At 56.1% G+C, this 17,596-nt stretch overlaps 9 protein-coding genes across 9 annotated transcripts; 6 read left to right on the top strand and 3 right to left on the bottom strand.

Annotated features, from left to right (window-relative positions):
- Positions 1 to 346: 346 nt before the first annotated feature.
- Positions 347 to 1,492, top strand: PG985_007729 (uncharacterized protein; the record flags this gene model as incomplete). The annotated part of the gene is made up of 1 exon (XM_066827497.1): positions 347 to 1,492. The coding sequence occupies one exon, from the start codon at positions 347 to 349 to the stop codon at positions 1,490 to 1,492; it is 1,146 nt and encodes a 381-aa protein (XP_066685172.1).
- A 170-nt stretch (positions 1,493 to 1,662) lies between these two features.
- Positions 1,663 to 4,976, bottom strand: PG985_007728 (uncharacterized protein; the record flags this gene model as incomplete). Its single annotated transcript, XM_066827496.1, has 4 exons — positions 1,663 to 3,546; positions 3,608 to 3,894; positions 3,965 to 4,085; positions 4,146 to 4,976. 4 exons carry the CDS (start codon positions 4,974 to 4,976, stop codon positions 1,663 to 1,665), a joined length of 3,123 nt encoding a protein of 1,040 aa, XP_066685171.1.
- Positions 4,977 to 5,753: 777 nt separating this feature from the next.
- PG985_007727 (uncharacterized protein) lies at positions 5,754 to 6,772 on the top strand (the record flags this gene model as incomplete). The annotated part of the gene is made up of 2 exons (XM_066827495.1): positions 5,754 to 6,173; positions 6,242 to 6,772. 2 exons carry the CDS (start codon positions 5,754 to 5,756, stop codon positions 6,770 to 6,772), a joined length of 951 nt encoding a protein of 316 aa, XP_066685170.1.
- A 254-nt stretch (positions 6,773 to 7,026) lies between these two features.
- On the bottom strand, positions 7,027 to 8,497 carry PG985_007726 (ankyrin repeat-containing domain protein; the record flags this gene model as incomplete). The annotated part of the gene is made up of 2 exons (XM_066827494.1): positions 7,027 to 7,915; positions 8,004 to 8,497. 2 exons carry the CDS (start codon positions 8,495 to 8,497, stop codon positions 7,027 to 7,029), a joined length of 1,383 nt encoding a protein of 460 aa, XP_066685169.1.
- A 678-nt stretch (positions 8,498 to 9,175) lies between these two features.
- PG985_007725 (uncharacterized protein) lies at positions 9,176 to 9,772 on the bottom strand (the record flags this gene model as incomplete). The annotated part of the gene is made up of 1 exon (XM_066827493.1): positions 9,176 to 9,772. The coding sequence occupies one exon, from the start codon at positions 9,770 to 9,772 to the stop codon at positions 9,176 to 9,178; it is 597 nt and encodes a 198-aa protein (XP_066685168.1).
- A 1,262-nt stretch (positions 9,773 to 11,034) lies between these two features.
- PG985_007724 (uncharacterized protein) lies at positions 11,035 to 11,865 on the top strand (the record flags this gene model as incomplete). Its single annotated transcript, XM_066827492.1, has 2 exons — positions 11,035 to 11,123; positions 11,214 to 11,865. The coding sequence occupies 2 exons, from the start codon at positions 11,035 to 11,037 to the stop codon at positions 11,863 to 11,865; spliced, it is 741 nt and encodes a 246-aa protein (XP_066685167.1).
- A 668-nt stretch (positions 11,866 to 12,533) lies between these two features.
- PG985_007723 (uncharacterized protein) lies at positions 12,534 to 13,025 on the top strand (the record flags this gene model as incomplete). The annotated part of the gene is made up of 1 exon (XM_066827491.1): positions 12,534 to 13,025. The coding sequence occupies one exon, from the start codon at positions 12,534 to 12,536 to the stop codon at positions 13,023 to 13,025; it is 492 nt and encodes a 163-aa protein (XP_066685166.1).
- Positions 13,026 to 13,037: 12 nt separating this feature from the next.
- On the top strand, positions 13,038 to 14,372 carry PG985_007722 (uncharacterized protein; the record flags this gene model as incomplete). Its single annotated transcript, XM_066827490.1, has 1 exon — positions 13,038 to 14,372. The coding sequence occupies one exon, from the start codon at positions 13,038 to 13,040 to the stop codon at positions 14,370 to 14,372; it is 1,335 nt and encodes a 444-aa protein (XP_066685165.1).
- A 1,515-nt stretch (positions 14,373 to 15,887) lies between these two features.
- On the top strand, positions 15,888 to 17,545 carry PG985_007721 (uncharacterized protein; the record flags this gene model as incomplete). Its single annotated transcript, XM_066827489.1, has 5 exons — positions 15,888 to 16,006; positions 16,072 to 16,732; positions 16,791 to 16,842; positions 16,904 to 17,382; positions 17,450 to 17,545. Coding segments are annotated over 5 exons (1,407 nt in total), but the record flags the coding sequence as incomplete, so codon positions are not given.
- Positions 17,546 to 17,596: the final 51 nt, after the last annotated feature.

Genomic DNA, 17,596 nt, shown 5'->3' with positions numbered 1-17,596 from the left:
TAGGCGAGCGTCGGCAGGATCAGGCCCCGGTCACTACATCCTAGAGCCGACGACATCCCCACTGGAGAGGCAAACGCACCGGATATCCAAACTAGCCTGCGTTTACTGCCGGTCCAAGAAGGTGAGCTAAAATTCCTGCAGCTCCCTATCACCTGCCACCTGCCATAATCCTTCGAAAAAGTAGCCTGTTCGCGGAATGACGGCTCACAGACACTGCCAGGTAAAATGTACAGGCGAAGAGCACGGTTGCCAAAAGTGTCTAGACAAGCAGATCCCCTGCTCCTACGTGAGCCCTAGCCAGCACCGGGATGGGAGGGACAACCCGCCGCCGGTGCGCCTGCCAGCCATGACCCACGAGGTGGACAGGCACATGGAGCTCCGGCGTCGCGCGAGACCGAAGGATTCCACTACAGCAGCGGCTGAAGCGGCCGCTAACACGCCCACCACCACTCTCCATCCCGCAGCTGGACACTTACTCGTCGAATCCGCCTTAGCGCAGGATCCTGCTGCTGCTATCCTGGATGGCACTTCCGATATTTTCGACCAGCAGCTTCTGGACTGGACTCAAGAAACGGCGGCTAGTCCCACAGGCGGCGCTGGTGGCTTCAGTTTGGGGGGCAACCTTGAATCTGACTGGCTGTTTACCTACCCATTCCAAGGCCCCGATCGCAATGCTAGATCTGGGAATGATATCGAGAATCCCTCTATCCGTACCTCGACTAGCACTGCTTCGGGCGTCTCCACCGATCCTTCGACGGAGGCAATCCAAGCAGTGTTACACGGAACAGTGGCGCCATCGGCCAATCCCACCGACAGTCTCAGTGGCGAGGGCACTACTTCTACTTCTACGAACCCTTCGAGCCCCAGACAGTACTCTGGAAGCAGCCCGAGTGCCAGCGCCGACTGGCTATCTTCGGAGATGCTGGAAACGTTCGAGACTGTCGAAGTGTGCCTCGCCTGGGGCCTACATAAAAGCAACAACACTAATAGCAAAGCGACATCCCTTCTGAACCCCTTATTTCCGACGTCCTTACCAAACGAGACCCTGTCTTGTCAGAAGGAGGCGCTACGGACCTGCGAAAAATGGCTCAGTCTGGACGCGCATCTCATTCGAGCCCGCCACGTCGTCTTGATGGTCTCGATTTTCCGCACTATTCTTTCAAGTCTGGACTCCATGGCTAATGCATTATCGTCTTCACCACACGACGACTGGTCTCCGGGCGCCCATGACTCCTCCGCCTTTGAAGCAGCAGAGCACGACAGTCCCTCGCGCCGACCCTCGCGGACGTCCAATAACAATCTCTGGGACCCCCACCAAGACGACGGCGAGGGCGCCCACGTGCTGAAGAGCATCCTGAACTTCCGCGCCGCCCAAGTGAAGAGGCTGCTGGAGAGACTTTGGACCATCGCGGTGTCGAACCAATGGCAGGTGCAGGCTTACATGGTGCGTCAGCTTTTAGATCGCGCGTGCAGGCGCCGCGACCTTCGTTGAGTCCAGCGGCGAGAGGGCACCGTCGACTGTATCCCATTGAAGAACACAATAGCCAAAGAACAAATAAAGAAGACAGATCAGAACATAGGGGTATACTATAAAACCATGAAAGTACGGTCCCAACAGTATTGCTGTAGAGAAAGAATTGGGGAACCCACACACACAACCTATCAAGCCTTTTGCGTAGCAGCCACACATTGTTTCTTCCCGTTCCCGTTCCCGTTGGCCATCCGGCTGGCAATGTCCCGCACCACGTATATCTGCCCGTACAGATCCGTGACCTCGCAGAACACGTCCCAGGCCTCCATGTCGCGCCGCCGCCCGAGCGACCGCATCTCCTCCCGGAGGCGGCCCATGGCGTCCTGGAACCAGGCGCGTTCGTACTGGGCGAGGGCGAACAGGGTCTTCTTGCTCTCTTCTACACTGTGGTGTGGGCTCTCGCCTTTTGGAAAGTCGCCGCTGTCGTCGTCGTCGTCGTTGCCGTTTAGTCCGGCATCGTCAGCGCTACGCTTTTGACCATTGGAGTGGGAGCGAGACTGTTGCGGCGTGACGGGTGGCTGCAGCTCGGGGAAGTCCACCGAGTTCAGGTTGGTCTCGGCGGCGTCCCGCGCCACGGAGCCGTAGTCGTTGTACATGCGGCACATGGCGGCCAGGTGTTGGCACGCCGCGGCGGAGAGGTACTTGGTGCGTCCCGTCGGGAAGCTTTCATCCTCCGTATTCGCGGCGCACTGGTTTCCATTGGTGGTCGTCGTTTTGTCCTTGTTGCTCCTCCCGGTTTGCCCGGTCAGCTGTCTCTGCTGGCGCCGCGAGCTGCTGAGAAGACAGCCGGCGAAGGCGTAGGAGTAGGTGCAGGCCGTGTGGTCGCCGGAGGTGGCGCGGATCCAGCGGAAGTACCCGTCCTTGAGGCTGCCTTTTCCTGGAGAAGTCTTGTCCTGGCTTTTGGCTCGGACTAGGTACTGGTTGTCCTCGGACTGCGTGACGTGGGCGTGCAGAAAGATCTGAAGCTCGCGGAGGGTGGACCGCTGGTCCCAGGCGCTGGCGGTCCGCACGGACTTGTGGCTGGCTATGTGGCGAACGAATCTGATCAGTCCTTTTCGCACCTCCTGGCGCTCCTTCGCGGCGTTGCCCGCTCCGTTGACGGCAGTGGCTTCACTGTCCGAGATGGATTCGTCTCCATTACTGGATTTGAAGTCATTCCCGTCGGCGAGCTTGTCCAGTGCCAAGTCTTCAAAGACGCCGTCAATCAGGCTATGGAGAGACGGAAGGTCGTCCTGAAAAGCGGGTCCCGCTACAGCCTCTATGAACTCATCCGCCTGAAAGTCCAGGAAGGATATGACCATCATCTCGTAGATGAAACTGGTCGGCACAAACCGCGCACTGCGGTTGTTGCAGCTCGTCCAGGTCAACGGGATCAGGTCAAAGTATTTGTCGGGTGCCATGTCCTTCCGGGGGAAAACGTCCAGCCGACGGCGGCGCAGCAAGGGCTGGAACAGCGCGGCTTCCGTCATCGAGGCTTGGATCTGCCACTCGGGGGTCGAGGCGAAAATTGGGGTTTGCTTGAGGAGCTTTACGAACTTCGTACTCGTACTTGACCGGGAGGAGGTGTTGTTGTCGAAGAAGGCCGTCGTGGAGACCCTGACTGGATGCGATACAGCCTTGAGCGCTGCCAGCTTGTAGCTTTGCGTGAGTACGCGAGAGCCGTAACTGACTTTCTCGATCCAAAGGTGATTTGACTTCGACTTCATCGGGCACTCGGTCGCACTCTCGAGCGAGGAGACAAGACGTTTCAGCTTATCATCCACAATCGGATCCAGGGCCTCGAAAAGGGGCAATCTGCGTGCTTCGCAGAGAACCAAAATGTGATAAGCAGTCTCTTCGCTCGAGTCGGGATTGGATTGGTGCAGCAGAGCGCGTAGGCAGGCTTGAAAAAGGGTAATGTACACCCGCAGCCGCAAGTCCTCATCCAAAGCCTCTAGGTTGCCTCGTTCCACCTGGTCCAAGAGGTCCATGAATGCCTGAACCAGAAGGAGTGATGGATACAGCCAGCTCGTATTCTAGTGGTCGCGTCTTGTTAGCACGGGAGAATACTGCATATATTATGCAATTGCAACTTACCCATTTGTCACTGATCTTTTCGTCGCTCTCCCACCACGTGGTACACAGAAACTCGGTGGCTTTCAAAATCTGTTTGGAGTACCGCGATGGCGCCGGCTGCGCGAGCAATGCCGAGAGAGCATTGCAATTTGCCGTGAAGCTGGGATTGCGCTCTCCATGGAAGGTGCAGAAGTGTGTTGAGGTTTCGAACGAATCAATCATAGCTTCCGGAGACGATGGCCTTCCCAACTTGTTCATGCACAGGATGGTCTTCGCAGTATCGTCCACATCAGCCGGCAATCCAGGTGCTGGTGATACAGGGAAGGGTCAGACTAGACAGAGCACGACGACGAGGATCGAAAAGGGAAAGCGGCTTACCGAAGCCAAGAATGTGTTTTCCTTGCTCGTACGCCCGCTCGAGCGAACCGGCCATTGCGTCCAGCTCCGGGCAAGCAAGGTCAGCTGCAGAATAACCAGAGCGAAGCATTGTTGATAGAATCTAACACCATATCCAGTCAGCTGGCTTGAAAACGAACTAGAGTGCCCATGTGGGACGTACCCAGCTATACTCAAACACGGTGGACGGGTAGGCACTGGGGACGGCGCCGTTACCACCTCCTACACCTGCCTGTACAACGTGCCGAAGGTAGGACTCTGCCTCGTCGTCCCATGCTGTGATGTTCATAAGGTACGCGGCCGTGGAGGATGGAGACGCCATCATCGAGCCTCCAACCTTGTGATGGGACAACCTGTCAAAGTCCACCAAGCCAATGAGCGCCTCGAGTGAATGCAGGGCCGTCGAGGGTCGTTTGCCGTACAGGTCTTGCGGCCTGAACCTTGACAGCTTGGCCGCATGGATCTGTTGCAGAATATGTTCGCCCTCGAAGTCCAACTTGGTGGAAGATGACTCGGATCTTAGCAGCTTCAGCAGCGCGGGCACGATGACCTCGAACCCGACATGCGCCGTCGCTGAGACATCCCAGTCGCGGAGTTGGGACGCCAGAGATGCTTCTGCCTGGTGTATGGTGGTCTCGATGTCCACCAAGGCCTCTTTTGGCGTGTTCAGTGGCTCAGAGTGGTGTCGAATCAGGGATAACAAAGAAGCTGCCGTGTTCAAGATCCCATCAATTTGGGGTTCCACGACATTTTCCCCTGCCCATCCCCCATTTGGAGTCCGGGTAGAGATCAAGTACTCAAAGGACTCGGGAAACAGCCATTGCTTTTGCCCATCAATCTCTTTCGTCACCATAGAAACCCAGGCCGTGTCGTAGATGGCACAGCTCATGGACCCAGAGCCCCAGGCTTCGCTGTAGGTTCCCCAGGCCTGCTGGATCAGCGCCACAGCGTCCGCGTTGAGTCGGTCATTCTGGACAACAAAGTCTTGAGACATGATATTACTAACAAATCACATCCGGCGAGTCAGCCTCGCACTCTCTAGAGCTGCTCTCCGTGCATGCGCCTGCCGCCATATACGTTGCTAATTTTATACAATCGTTTGTAATCAAACGGGAACCCCCATCCAATCGGAAAGCTGGCTTCGCCAAGCCGGTGAATCTGCCCTAGAATTGGGGCAAGGTCTCGGTGCCCAATTTGGTACGGCCCGTGTGCATTCCATCGCGATGAATGTACTAGTCTTTGGCCTATTTGGGTGCAGGCAACACATTGTGACTACGGTCGTCGGGGCCCATCCCATGTTGAGTACGCCGTATTGGAAAGGTCGGGCATCCCAAAAAGGACACGCCCCGGGCCCACTTTGTGCCAAGGGATGGTTCGGAAAAAGCGAAAGAATCACTGGGCTTGGGCGAGAACTGATACCATCACATGCATGAATTGACGTCAATCTAGGTACGTAGATACCTCCCTACTTATTATCCATCGCTGTGTGAGACGGGTCAGCTTACTGGTTGCACAACCGCATGCAGGTCTGCGGGTTCCATTGGACACCTCCAACCAACATCTACGTTGCACAATGGCCGGCCCCCTGCACCGCCCCCCCTGCTGCCTAATAGCGCCGGTAGGCGTTGGCTGTTCTTTCAGTCCGCACCCCAATACAACTTACGGTGCAAGCAAGTCAGCATCGATCTAAATAATTTGAGGCCAAGAATTGCTTCCCAAGTGACCGCCCACCCCAGCTTCATTCTCGCTGCACTCATAAAATCCGTTCATCATGGCAAGCCCAAAAGCGCCTCAATTGATCTACGGCTGCGGCGGCCTCGGCCATGAGATTTCAGCCGATTCTGCCGTCGAGCTGCTGCAGACGCTCAAGGAAGCCGGCGTCACGCGTCTGGACACAGCAGCTCTCTACCCACCCACGGATATTGGCGCCTCGCAGCGCATCATCGGCCAGACGGGCGCTTCTGCCGAGTTCACCGTCGACACCAAGGTCATGGTGAGCATCAAGGGGCTCGCCGGCACCCTGGAGCCCGCCAAGATCGAGGCGTCGGCGGCGCAGAGCGTCAAGGACCTCGGGTACAGCGAGGGCGGCAAGATCAATGTCTTCTACGCCCACGCACCGGATGTGGCCACGCCTCTGCAGGACCAGGCGGCCGCCTTTGATGCACAGTACAAGAAGGGGTTGTTCAACAAGGTAAGAATCTCCACCGCTGGGTGCGAGAGGCAACATCGGCTGACAAGACCTCCTTCCTCTCGTTGCAGCTGGGCCTTTGCAACTTCCCGGCCCCGATGCTGGAAGAGTACATCGCCATCTGCGAGCGCGAAGGCTACGTCAAGCCCAGCGTCTACCAGGGCCTGTACAACCTGATCGACCGGCGCCACGAGGGCGCCGTAATGGGCCTCATCCGCCAGCACGGCATGACCTTCATCGCCCACAGCCCGCACGCGGGCGGCTTCCTGCACGGCGGCCTCACGTCGGGCCGGGTCGACGGGACGCGCTTCGCCGAGGGCAACATCATGTCGATGGACGCGCGCCGGTACGACACGGAGAAGCACCACGCCGCGGTCCGGGCCATGGACACGGCGCTGGCGCCGCACGGGCTCAGCAAGACGGACGTGGCGATCCGCTGGCTCGCGTTTCATTCGCGGCTGGGGCCCGGCGACGCCATCATCTTCGGCGCGAGCAAGATCCCGCAGGCGAGGCAGACGGTGGCGGCTGTGGCCCAGGGGCCGCTGCCTGACGACGTGGTGGCGGCGCTGGATGATATGTGGAAGGCTTTGAGCGCTGCTTAGGGTTCTGTTATGTAGCATCAGGTATGATAGAAATAAAGGTGACGGGCCACACTGCTTTTATTGATACAAATTCGACTCACCCCACTTGAGCTAGCGATTATACGACACTTCAGATGGGTTCGCCATAAGCGTACCTTTATGAAAAGACTGAAGATGATGTGTAATTCCTGCCCTCCTATTTCAACATGAACTCTACCACGTCCTTTCCTCCTTGTTCTAGGCGTCGACCTCCGCGCCCCCAACTTGTTAAGTATTCACCAGCCCTCAATCTCCCCTGCGCGCCCAGAGCGCAAGGCTATCTTCTCTGCCCGCTCGCTCTCGGCGGCTCTCAGCTGCGCGATCCTCCGCGGCGTCTCTCCCTCGTGGTTCGCCTGGTCCAGGATGTCGTTCTTGTGGCCGTCGCCGCCGAGGGCGTTCAGGAGGAGCCGCATGACCTCTTGCTGTTTCTCGTGCTCGCGCCGCCGGAACCCTTCCCATTCGTCCTGCCGACTGGGGCGCGTGCTGCTTGGTCGGATCCGGCAACTCCTGGCGGCGACGTGAAACGGTGTATCCCCGTCGTGGTTCTGGACGTCGGGCCGCGCGCCGTGGAGCAGCAGGAGGCGGACGGCCCCGATGCGGTCGCCGGACCGTACCGCCGAGTGGAGCGGGGTATCGCCGTAGTCAGCGCCCGCGTCGCAAGGGTTTGCCCCGTGGTCCAGGAGGAGCTGGACGACGGGATCGTAGCACGACGGGCTGAACCTGGCGCCGGGCTGCTGGCAGTAGCGCGCGGCGAGGGAGAGGGCGGTCATGCCGTCCGTGGCGCGCTCGTCGACATCGTTGTACGGCAGGAGCGCCTTGATGGTCTCGACCGCGTGGTGCGCGACGTCCGCGTCGTCGAGCCGACCCTCGCGCTCATAGAAGCCGGGGTAGGACCCCATGGCCGCCAAGGGCAGCGGCAGGAACCCCCGGGAGTCGCGCACCCGCGCCATGGCCGGGCCCTCGGGCCGCTCGTCCAGCAGGAACCGCACGGCGGCGACGTTGTGGTACCGGCTGGCGATGTGGAGCAGGGTGGTGTCCCGGTCGCCGGTGCTATCATACATGGCAATGCGGGCGTTGACGTCGGCGCCCTCTTCGATGAGGCGTCGGAGGAGCGGAGGTCGGCCTCTTGTCACGGCGAGACTGAGCGTTGTTTGCACCAAAAGGTCCTCATTATTCGAATCCTCCTCATCCTCCATATACTCTTCCTCGATACCGACTGGCTTTCTTCCGGTACTCGTCCCGAGCGTTTGCCCTCGAATCCAGGAGCAGCCCGATGATCGCCTCCAATCCATCGACCCAGGCGTCAAGAGTGGCTTGGTGCTCTTGATACCAGCGCAGTTGACGACATGCGAAGAGAAGAGGTGAATACTCGCATTCCTCGGCTTCGTCATTAGTCATCTCCGGCCGTCCTATCATGAGCCGAACAACCTCGATCTGTCTCTGTTCAATCGCCCGGCGCATGACCTGTCGGTCCGACTCCCCCTTCATGGGCTTCACACGGTCCCAGCCCTCCCGAAAGATGCCGTCGTTGTAGTCTTGGTACTTCAAGAGCGCTTCAACAACGCCGACACTTCCCAAATGTACCGCGAGCATCCAGGGGGTCCCACTTTTGCGAGGCTCTGGGGCATAGACATACGGTATTATGCGGTTGTTCTTGAAGCAAGGCGCGTTGTGCAAGTATTCCTCGAAGGCGGCTACATCGTCCATCTTGATGATGTCGTAAAAGCTGTGTGTCGGGTCGGAGGGCCCCACCCAATTTTCAATGTGTACATCCTCGGGTTCCGAGTCGTCACGGGTACTAGGTGAAAACATTGGCCGGGTGGCATGGGCTGGGTGTGGGGGACAAATACTGAGGGGGTGGCGTCCTGATAGAACAGGAACTCACTGCCGGCATTCTTCACTGTCTTTTATAGAGACACGACAGCTGTCAATTGTTGAGCGACGAGCCCCGCTTCCCAATATACTGAGGTTCGCCATCAAGAACTGCCCCTATCATATTGAAGCCTTGGTGAATAAGTCAGGCTCGCCGGGTGAGTCAACCGGGGAGATCCACAAGTCGGGTGGACCGTTGCGGACACGGGGACGAGATGGAGCCGTGCAGCATCAACTCGCATACATTTGGTTCCTTCACATATTCCGACTACAGCAATGGTACTCCGCGATTTGAAGCTTCCCTATCTTTCACTGGTGGCAAGGAGGCACATTCAACAAGGACTGAGAGAGCTTAGAAGATGGCAACCTCGTTTTTTGACCATGTAAAGAATTTACAACATGACATCTGGCTTTGAAAATCCGGCAGTTGGTCCCATAGGTACTGTGCCCCTCATGACTTGTACCAACTTGAGACATTGAAGATTACTGAAGTCAGCACAGATTTTACGTTCCTCACTTAAGAGATGGTTTGTGCTCCTTGAAAAACTCCTCTTCGGCCTCGGTGCTCTCCCGTCCCAATATCTTGTTTCGCGTGGGGTACCTCCCAAACCGCTCCAGCTGCACCAGATGCCTCTTGGTGCCCGCGATGCCCATTTCAACCCACTCGTGCTCCTGCTGAGTCGTGCAGCGTGTCTTGAGGTTATCCCACAAGCAGCGGGCGGCAATGACCGAGATCAGGCTCTCCCGGTTGAGCAGCGTCATGCAGAAAGTGGACGCCTGAATGACGGGGACCTGCTTGTCGAAGTCCTGGGCGAGGGCCCGGGTGGCGACGTCCCACGCCTGCTCATCGCCCGCAAAGGCCTCGGGCGTGCCGCGGAACAGGTTCCGGGAGAACTGGTCGAGGAGCGCGACGAGCGCGACGCTGGACTCGGGGCTCGCGGTGGCCCAGCCGTCCAGTTCGCGGTTGCGCGCTTTCCGCACCAGGTCCCCGAACTCGGCCTTGAGCTGGTCGTCGAGGCCCGCTGGGGCGATGATCCACTCGATCGGGTTCCGGTCGAACCAGAAGTTCAGGACCCGCTGGACCTCGGGATCACCGTTGGCGGCACTCATGATGGGCCCTCGCGGTGTGGTGGCAGAGTGATGACGGATGCGGGACGAGATTTGTACTCTTGAGGGGTAACACTGATGCAGTTTCGTGGCGCGGGAGAGTTGTCGTGGGAGATAACTCATAACGGGTTAGTTGTTGAGCGGGTTGTGAAGAAAACGAAGGCAGCCCTACATGTGATTGTTAGTGTTGCGGCCACTGGGAGGATCCACCCCCTGACCTGTCAACCCCGCACTAAAAGTAAGGGCGGCCAATGGCTTGGCTTGGCAATGTCGGGAACCAACAACCAACGTCCATCTCATCATTGGTATGATCATGGCTACCTTCCCGTCAGCCGGCTTTTAACAAAAAACGAATGTCTGTGTCGAACACACCGGGCCTCCTCAAGGACGGCTCAGATTAGGTTCTAGTTGGTCATGACCAAGCAAGTTGGGGCTACGAAGGTCACGGGACCCAAAGAGAAAGAAAAATTCGATCCCTTTTGTGTCTTTGTAGTCACGTTCAAGGATCCTGGCTGAGGTTTCTTATCGATATTTATCAAATCTCGGCGTCAGTATTTGCTGTTCTTGGAGTCAACAGGATGTGTCGGGAGAGAAGAGTATAAATCTTTCGACCAAGCGGGCGGTTAGTTCATCCCGCAAAAGACATTGGGATAACTGGAATGAATGCTTACCTACGTGATATTCCGTATGCTGAAGTTGCTTTCGGATGTCATTAGCGTATCGCGTGTATGCTTGATGTCAACGTCCGGGGGCCGGGCCCCGACCGTTGCGAGGAAGCTAGCCGGGTTTATCGGACCCGCGGACCCGAATCTACATAGTTTACCCAGAGACCCCTATTTCACAGCCTACCAAACCAAAACTCTACGCTGACCCCATCCAACGAGCTGAAATGAGAGAAACGACTAGCTTGCGTCAATGCTGATGACAATCCCAAGAGCAAACGGAGGCGGCTTTCGTCAATCCAGAAATCCCGACACTCGCCGGGGACTCGGCTGGTGTGGACAAGTGTACCACAGTCGCCTGTGATCAAACTTTGTCTTTTCTTAGGATCTCTGTACGAGTTTGTTGGCCCTTGCATAACGATGGGGCGGCAGTATTGTGATTAGACCTCACACCCATTGAGGCAGCTATATTAACCGCATCCGGCCCAGGTTCTCGTGGTAACAACATCTCTCTTCATCTCAACACTTGCTCGAAGTAAAACTTTTCATACTACTCCCGAAACCTATCCGCTATCTCCTCTTGTTATCATAAAATCTCCTACCATGACCGACTACGAGGCTCCCGCCGGCCCCCCTCCACCAACCGTGCCGCAGGGTTGGGCTTCGCGTTGGAACGAACAATATCAGGCTTGGTAAGTTCAGTGCGCCTAGACACCCATCGATCCGATCGACTCTTGCTTCCGGGACTGTAAAGAAATCAACTAATATGCGTCCAAACTTAGGTTCTATGTCAACACGTTCACCAAGAAGTCGCAGTGGGACAAGCCCACGGGGCCGGCTGAGGACCCCAGCGCCGCGCCGGCACCAACTGGTCCACCACCCAGCCAGCCTGCTACGGAGAAGCCAGCCACTGCGGAGCGGGACTTCACAGAGCAAGCCCCTACTGTCGACCTCGCGACCAGACCAGGCGCTGCTCCCCCGTCCCCGGCCTATTCCGGCGAGAATAGAGCCCCTGCGGCCACCCAGGAAAAGAAGGGTGGGTTCTTCAACAAGATCGTAGGGAGCTTCCAGGAGAAGACCAAAGAGGCATTCCCTCAACAGCAACAGCAACAGCAACCGGCATACTACGGCTCGCCTCCACCCCAACAGCAAGGATACTATGCGGGCCCGCCGCCAGCAATGCAGCAGCAGCCGCAGTACTACAGCCAGCCAGTCCAGGGAGGCTATTATGCCGCTCCTGCTCCTCAGCAACAGCAGTACCAGCAGCCTGCTGATAAGAAGAAGGGCATGGGGGCCATGGGTGGTGCGGCAGTTGGGGTAGGCGCCGGCCTTCTGGGCGGAGCCTTGATCGCCGGGGCCATCTCGCATGGAAACGAGGAGGAGGCATACGAAGAGGGAATGGCTGATGCGGGGTACGATGGTGATGATTTTTGATTGGGCGGGACAAAGGATCATCATCCCATTGATGTATTCACCGGCCTTGTACCAGGGAGCGCATGATTAATCAATTTGACAGACAAAAACGTAATTTGAAACATTTTGTCGCACCCATGCGTAGGCTTTGGCCGGGGAGCGGTCACCAAGATGCCTTCGAATGCATGAATGCCTTTTCCTTTGTTCTGTTCTTCGCTCTCCAGGGGATTCTTGAAACATGTTTAGTGCTCGCCCGGCTCGACACTATGCAGTCATCTGCACTGCGTTTTTGCCTTGCCGTATGTTCCAATCATTATTTAGGCCATCTGGACACTGCATCCTAAGGCGTTCATCCGACGCTAAGGTAGACAGCCGCTTAAGCTGCGGAAAGCGAGGCAAGTAAAGGATATTGCACATCTTGGACGAAATATTACTGGTGTGACTGCACTACTGACGTGGCCTCAACGATGATGTAAATGCCATTGGAAGACGTAAGCCGCATAAAGCCACCGACATCTTTGCCAGTCGCTCGCCGGGCGTCGGTAGGCTGTGTGTGCTAACGCGGCTGACCTGCAGTGGAACCGGTTTTATCAAGCCGAAAACCCCCAGTTGTCTGGATTTACAATTTGATGATTACTTACCACATATTGTCGACATTGAGTTTCCCATTTCAAAGAGCTTGCGATACGATGGAAAATCTTTCGAGCGACGAGTTTCGACTGCTCAATCTTTTACCGGGCGACGTCCACAAGCCTCTGTGCTGCGACCTCACGACCAGTAACCTTACTAACCCTCCGCCTTACGAAGCGCTTTCGTACGTATGGGGTGATGGTAAGGACACAGTCGAGATCGAAGTGGCAGGCCAGCGGCTCGCCATAACGACAAGTTTAGAGGCCATTCTCTTCCGACTTCGTCAACCATCAGAGCCGCGAACGTTATGGATTGATCAGCTTTGCATTGACCAGTCGAATCCGGCGGAGAAGACATCGCAAGTTCAGAAGATGCGTCTTATCTACTCGAGCTGCGAACATGCTCTCATTTGGCTGGGCGAATTTGCTCATGGCATACAACGTGAGGATGCGGAAGGAGCGTTCGCTGTTGTTGAATACATAGCAGCATTCGACTGTGAAAACAGCAACTCGATCCCTTCGCGCCCTCAATGCATAACATCTGACAAGTGATTCGAGAACGCCATGAAAGCCCTCGGTACAATCAGCGTTGCAAAATGTCCTTGGTGGCATCGAATTTGGACAGTCCAGGAAGTCATGCTGCCTAGCAAAGCACATTTTGTTTGGGGGCCGTTGACATTGTCTTGGGCTACTGTCACCTCTGCCTTGAAGGTCTGGACACCATGGGTAAACAAAGGGGACACCACAATCGGGACATATGGCAACGGCGAGGGCATGTCTCCACGACAAATGGGCACGGCGATATCCTTAGGGGATATAAATGGTCTAATGACAATAGTGTGCTGGATAAATGATCCGGGGAAGGGCCGTGACACACCAATTGCGGCACTAATCAAATGGCGGGATCGACTCGCGACAGATCCACGGGACAACGTATATGCCTTAACAGGCCTGTACACAGCCAAATCACTTCCAAGGAGCAGCAAATGCGATTACTCATTGGACGTGAAACAAGTGTTCATCGACTTCACGCTAGACCTTATCTTCAGGCACGACATTAAGGCTGATTTATCGCCTCTGACTCTTGATCCTTGGCAAGACGAGATTGAGCGTGTACCGGGACTACCCCGTTGGGCAATAGACATGCGCCAAGTACCACAACACCCCAGTGAGTCATGGCGAGTGTTTTGGTTTTGCCGTCATTACGAAGCGAACAGAGGGTTGGCCCCTACTGGTGTCCCTGAATATACAGGCGGACGCTTACAAATGCCTGGTGTTGGCGTTGACACAGTGGAGCTCGTAGGCAACGGCCTTTTCCTCCCCACAAAAAACACAGGGCAGGGTCAAACCCTGGCCGTGTACGAAGAAACCCCCCTTATCACCCGGAAGACCGTGATATCATGGTGGAATCCGTTCTGCAACGACGAGAACCAACATCTCCCTGATAGCTTCCGTCGAATCACCCCTACAGGCTCTAGTCAGTACGAGCTGTTTTGCCGGCTCATACTAGGGGATACGCTTGGGAATGAAAACCATCGACCAGGGAGGTATAATACCATCAAAGATAGGCAAGACCTGTCGGAATATCTAGGAACGGGCAAGGACAATGGCATAATAAAGCAACACATGAAGCACCAACTGAAAAACAGGCGGTTTTTCGTCACTAAGAAAGGGCTTATCGGCCTAGGTCACCTGGATACCATGTGCGGTGACGAGGTCTGGGTGTTCCATCACGGCCGAGTACCATTCATTTTGCGCAGGAGAGAAAGTTCGTGTAGCCATGGTAACGAAAACGGTGAGGATTACGATTTTGGCGGTCATTGCTACGTACAAGGGATTATGATGGGAATAGGGTGGGCTCTTAAGGATCTCGAACGCCGCAGAGTCTGCTTGCATTGAGTGTCTTGAATACCAAGGACTAGGAGGATTCGGAAGCATCTGCGTGCAGGCTCCGGCGCTGAACGGGATCCCATAGTTGCCAAGCTCGGTAACCGGAACAGGGTTGTTTATTTCAGTTTCAAGCATTCAGATAGGCACGAAGGCAATTTGATTGTCAATTAACTTTCAAATAGATATCGGTAATATAAGATGATGTGCGTAAAAATTGGTGGGTGCGGGACTGCACGTGGTCGTCCCTCGGTTCCCTGGATGAACGCGATCTTTATTCGATGTCCATGCGGAATGTGCCGCAGTGGAATTCTATGGCCTTGATGAAGTAGCCTCGAAAGTATTGGAAGTCAGTCTGACAGCCGAGTTTCTGGGTCGGCTGAATCGGCCAGGAAAGGGACGATCCCTGGCCCTAAGGATACATGCCGTGGTCGACGATGCAAGGGTGCCACCGGCTTCCGACAGGTCGCCTTCTGCCTCTTTCTAGATTTCTCTAAGCCTCGGCACATGGTTTTGTGTTGGAGAGATGGTTTCGCCAAATTATACCTCGACCACTCGGCTCGGCCCTGAAAGATCAGTATCAGAGGCTATTCCAGAGCTAATAGCTACGAGTCCCACCTGATGTGAAGATCGTCGTCTGTTATTTGTTGAAATGCTATTGAGCGTTTCGAAGGTGTTTGGTATAATACCTTGATCTTGACTTTATTATTTTTGAGGTAACCTGCTCCTTGTGAGTCTTTTGTTTCTGCCGGGGAGCTTTGGAACGAATGAAAAAGATGAAGATTCATTGTATTGCCAAGACCCTGGCAGGGCGCCGCAAGAAACAGCTGCCTTGCTTTTGTTTTTTGGGGTCTCAGGCTCCCCTGTTATGCATCTTGCCTTGCATTAGAAAGACAATATTTGAGAAGATACTCCTCTTTGAGAACCCCTTACACTCGGTAAGATGCAGAAAACTCGTTTACTTATCACATATGATAGATTTTCAACCGGCTAAATGCAAACGCCTCAGGTCATGATCCAGTCGTCAATGCATCTTGTGCACCTTCAGATACTTGCTTCTCTCATTGTTTCTATTGGTATCTGCAGTTTGCCTCCATGATTCTAGATGGCTTCTGCGAGGACCGACAACAGCCGTTAACCGTCCGCTTGGCAAGCGCGATAACACAATCAGAAGGTGAAATTGCCGTCCCTCCTTGGCGGTCTTGGCAAACTGCGACCACTCCACCCCCGCCAGACTCGACCTTCCTCATCGGTGCTGGAGATCCGCATTCAATGCCGTCGGTCCCCATGAACTGGACGGCGCCCAGCCCTTGGCAGAGTTCGCCGCATCATTTCCGACCAGTCATGTCGCACGGAAGTCGTTATCGAATATTCCAGTGCCCTGGTTCGTGACCACCATGTCGACTTGATTTTGCTATATAAATGACGCGACACTGCCCATTACCTTTCGGAATGTTTCTGGCACCAGGTTTCCCCTCTCTTTTGACAATCTAAGTATTGGGATCGCACTATACGAGGACTGCCACGATGAGGAACTCTATGGTCGTCGCGGCGATGCTGCCCCTGGCTACTCGCGTCATGGGTGCATACAAAGTCATGGTGGAATCGGAGAAGCTCCAGGCCGACATGAAAACTGAAGGGCACGAGTCAAGCCAATCAATCCAGGCTAGTTGCGCTTCTTATCGAACAGGGGTTACTAACAGTTTCAAAGCCTGATGTCGCATCTCGAAGCCCTGAACGAGATCGCCTTCGCCCACGGCGGCAACCGCGCCTTCGGCCTCCCTGGCTACGACGCCTCCGTCGACTACGTCTACAACCTCGTGTCGCAGTACCCCGGCGCCAAGGCGTGGAAGCAGGACCTACCAGGTCTCTACAACTCCGTCGAGAGTATTGAGTTCAAGGTCGACGACAACTCCATGTACGTCTACGGCCTGACCTACTCGCCCTCGACCAGCGAGGAGGGCATCACGGCGGAGCTGGTCCTGGGCCCCGAGGGCGCCGCGGGCTGCGACGCCGCCAACTACGAGGGAATCGACGTCAAGGACAAGATCGTCTTGATTCAGCGGTTCCGCTGCCCCACGGGCGGCACCCTCGCGGGACGCGTGAAGCCTGCCAAGGCTGCCGGCGCGGCGGCGGTCATTGTCTATAACGATACCCCCGCCAAGGTCACGGGCGGCACGCTCAGCGAGCCGAGTGACGACTTGGCACCGTGCGGCTACATTAACGAGGCCGATGGTTTGGCGCTGAAGGAGCGCATCGATGGCGGGGAGTCGGTTACTGCCCACTTCCAGCAGACGCAGACGATTGAGACGAGGACCACGCAAAATGTGATCCTGGAACTTGAGGGAGGTGACGAGGAGAACGTCATTATGGTAAGTATACCAAAATCTTCATACTTGCCTATGGTGTGTAGACTAATGGGACATACAGCTTGGTGCCCACCTCGACAGTGTTCAGGCTGGCCCAGGTATCAACGATGACGGTAAGTCCTTCTGAACCGGTCCTCAGGGTATGAATCGGGTCACTGACGAAGTCCTTCACAGGCTCCGGAACCACCCTCCTCCTCGAGCTGTCCAAGGCCCTGGCCCAGTACCAGACCAAGAACAAGGTCCGGTTCGCCTGGTGGGCCGCCGAGGAGAACGGCCTGGTGGGGTCCAAGTACTACTGCGCCAACCTGCCGACGGCCGACGTGGACCGGCTGGTGGCCTACCTCAACTTCGACATGGTGTCCAAGGGCTACTTTGGCGTCGCCGACACCGACGGCAGCACCCACGGCTCCGTCGCCCCGCCCGGGTCCGAGGTCATCGAGAAGCTCTGGGTCGAGCACTTCGAGGGGGCGGGGCACGAGGTCACGCCCGCTGTGCTGTCCAACGGTAGCGATTATGCGGCTTTCTGGCAGGTTCTGAACAAGCCCTTTGGGTTCCTCCATACTGGGACTGGGCAGGAGCAGGATCCTTGTTACCACCAGGAGTGCGACACCATCGAGAACCCCGATCCAGAGACTCTCACCGTCAACGCCAAGGTAAGTAGCGCTTAGGAATAACTCCCAGGACGAGTGTGGGACGAGTTCAGCTAACAAATGACTCAAGGCTGCTGCGCATATGCTGGCCATCATTTCGATGGACGGGACGGAACTCATCCCCAAAACCCCTGTCAACGCCTCTATGTTTGAGAATGTCAGGACAAGGTCGGTTGGGCCGGATCTGATCATGATCGAGGAGTTGGAGGCGTTAGGA

This window comes from Apiospora marii (assembly GCF_038362585.1).
Source record: "Apiospora marii strain CBS 49790 chromosome Unknown utg000004l_segment0_segment1, whole genome shotgun sequence".
In the NCBI taxonomy this organism is placed as follows: domain Eukaryota; kingdom Fungi; phylum Ascomycota; class Sordariomycetes; order Amphisphaeriales; family Apiosporaceae; genus Apiospora; species Apiospora marii.
The sequence above is the reverse complement of the archived record's forward strand: the minus strand, read 5'-3'. Positions and strand labels throughout refer to the sequence as shown.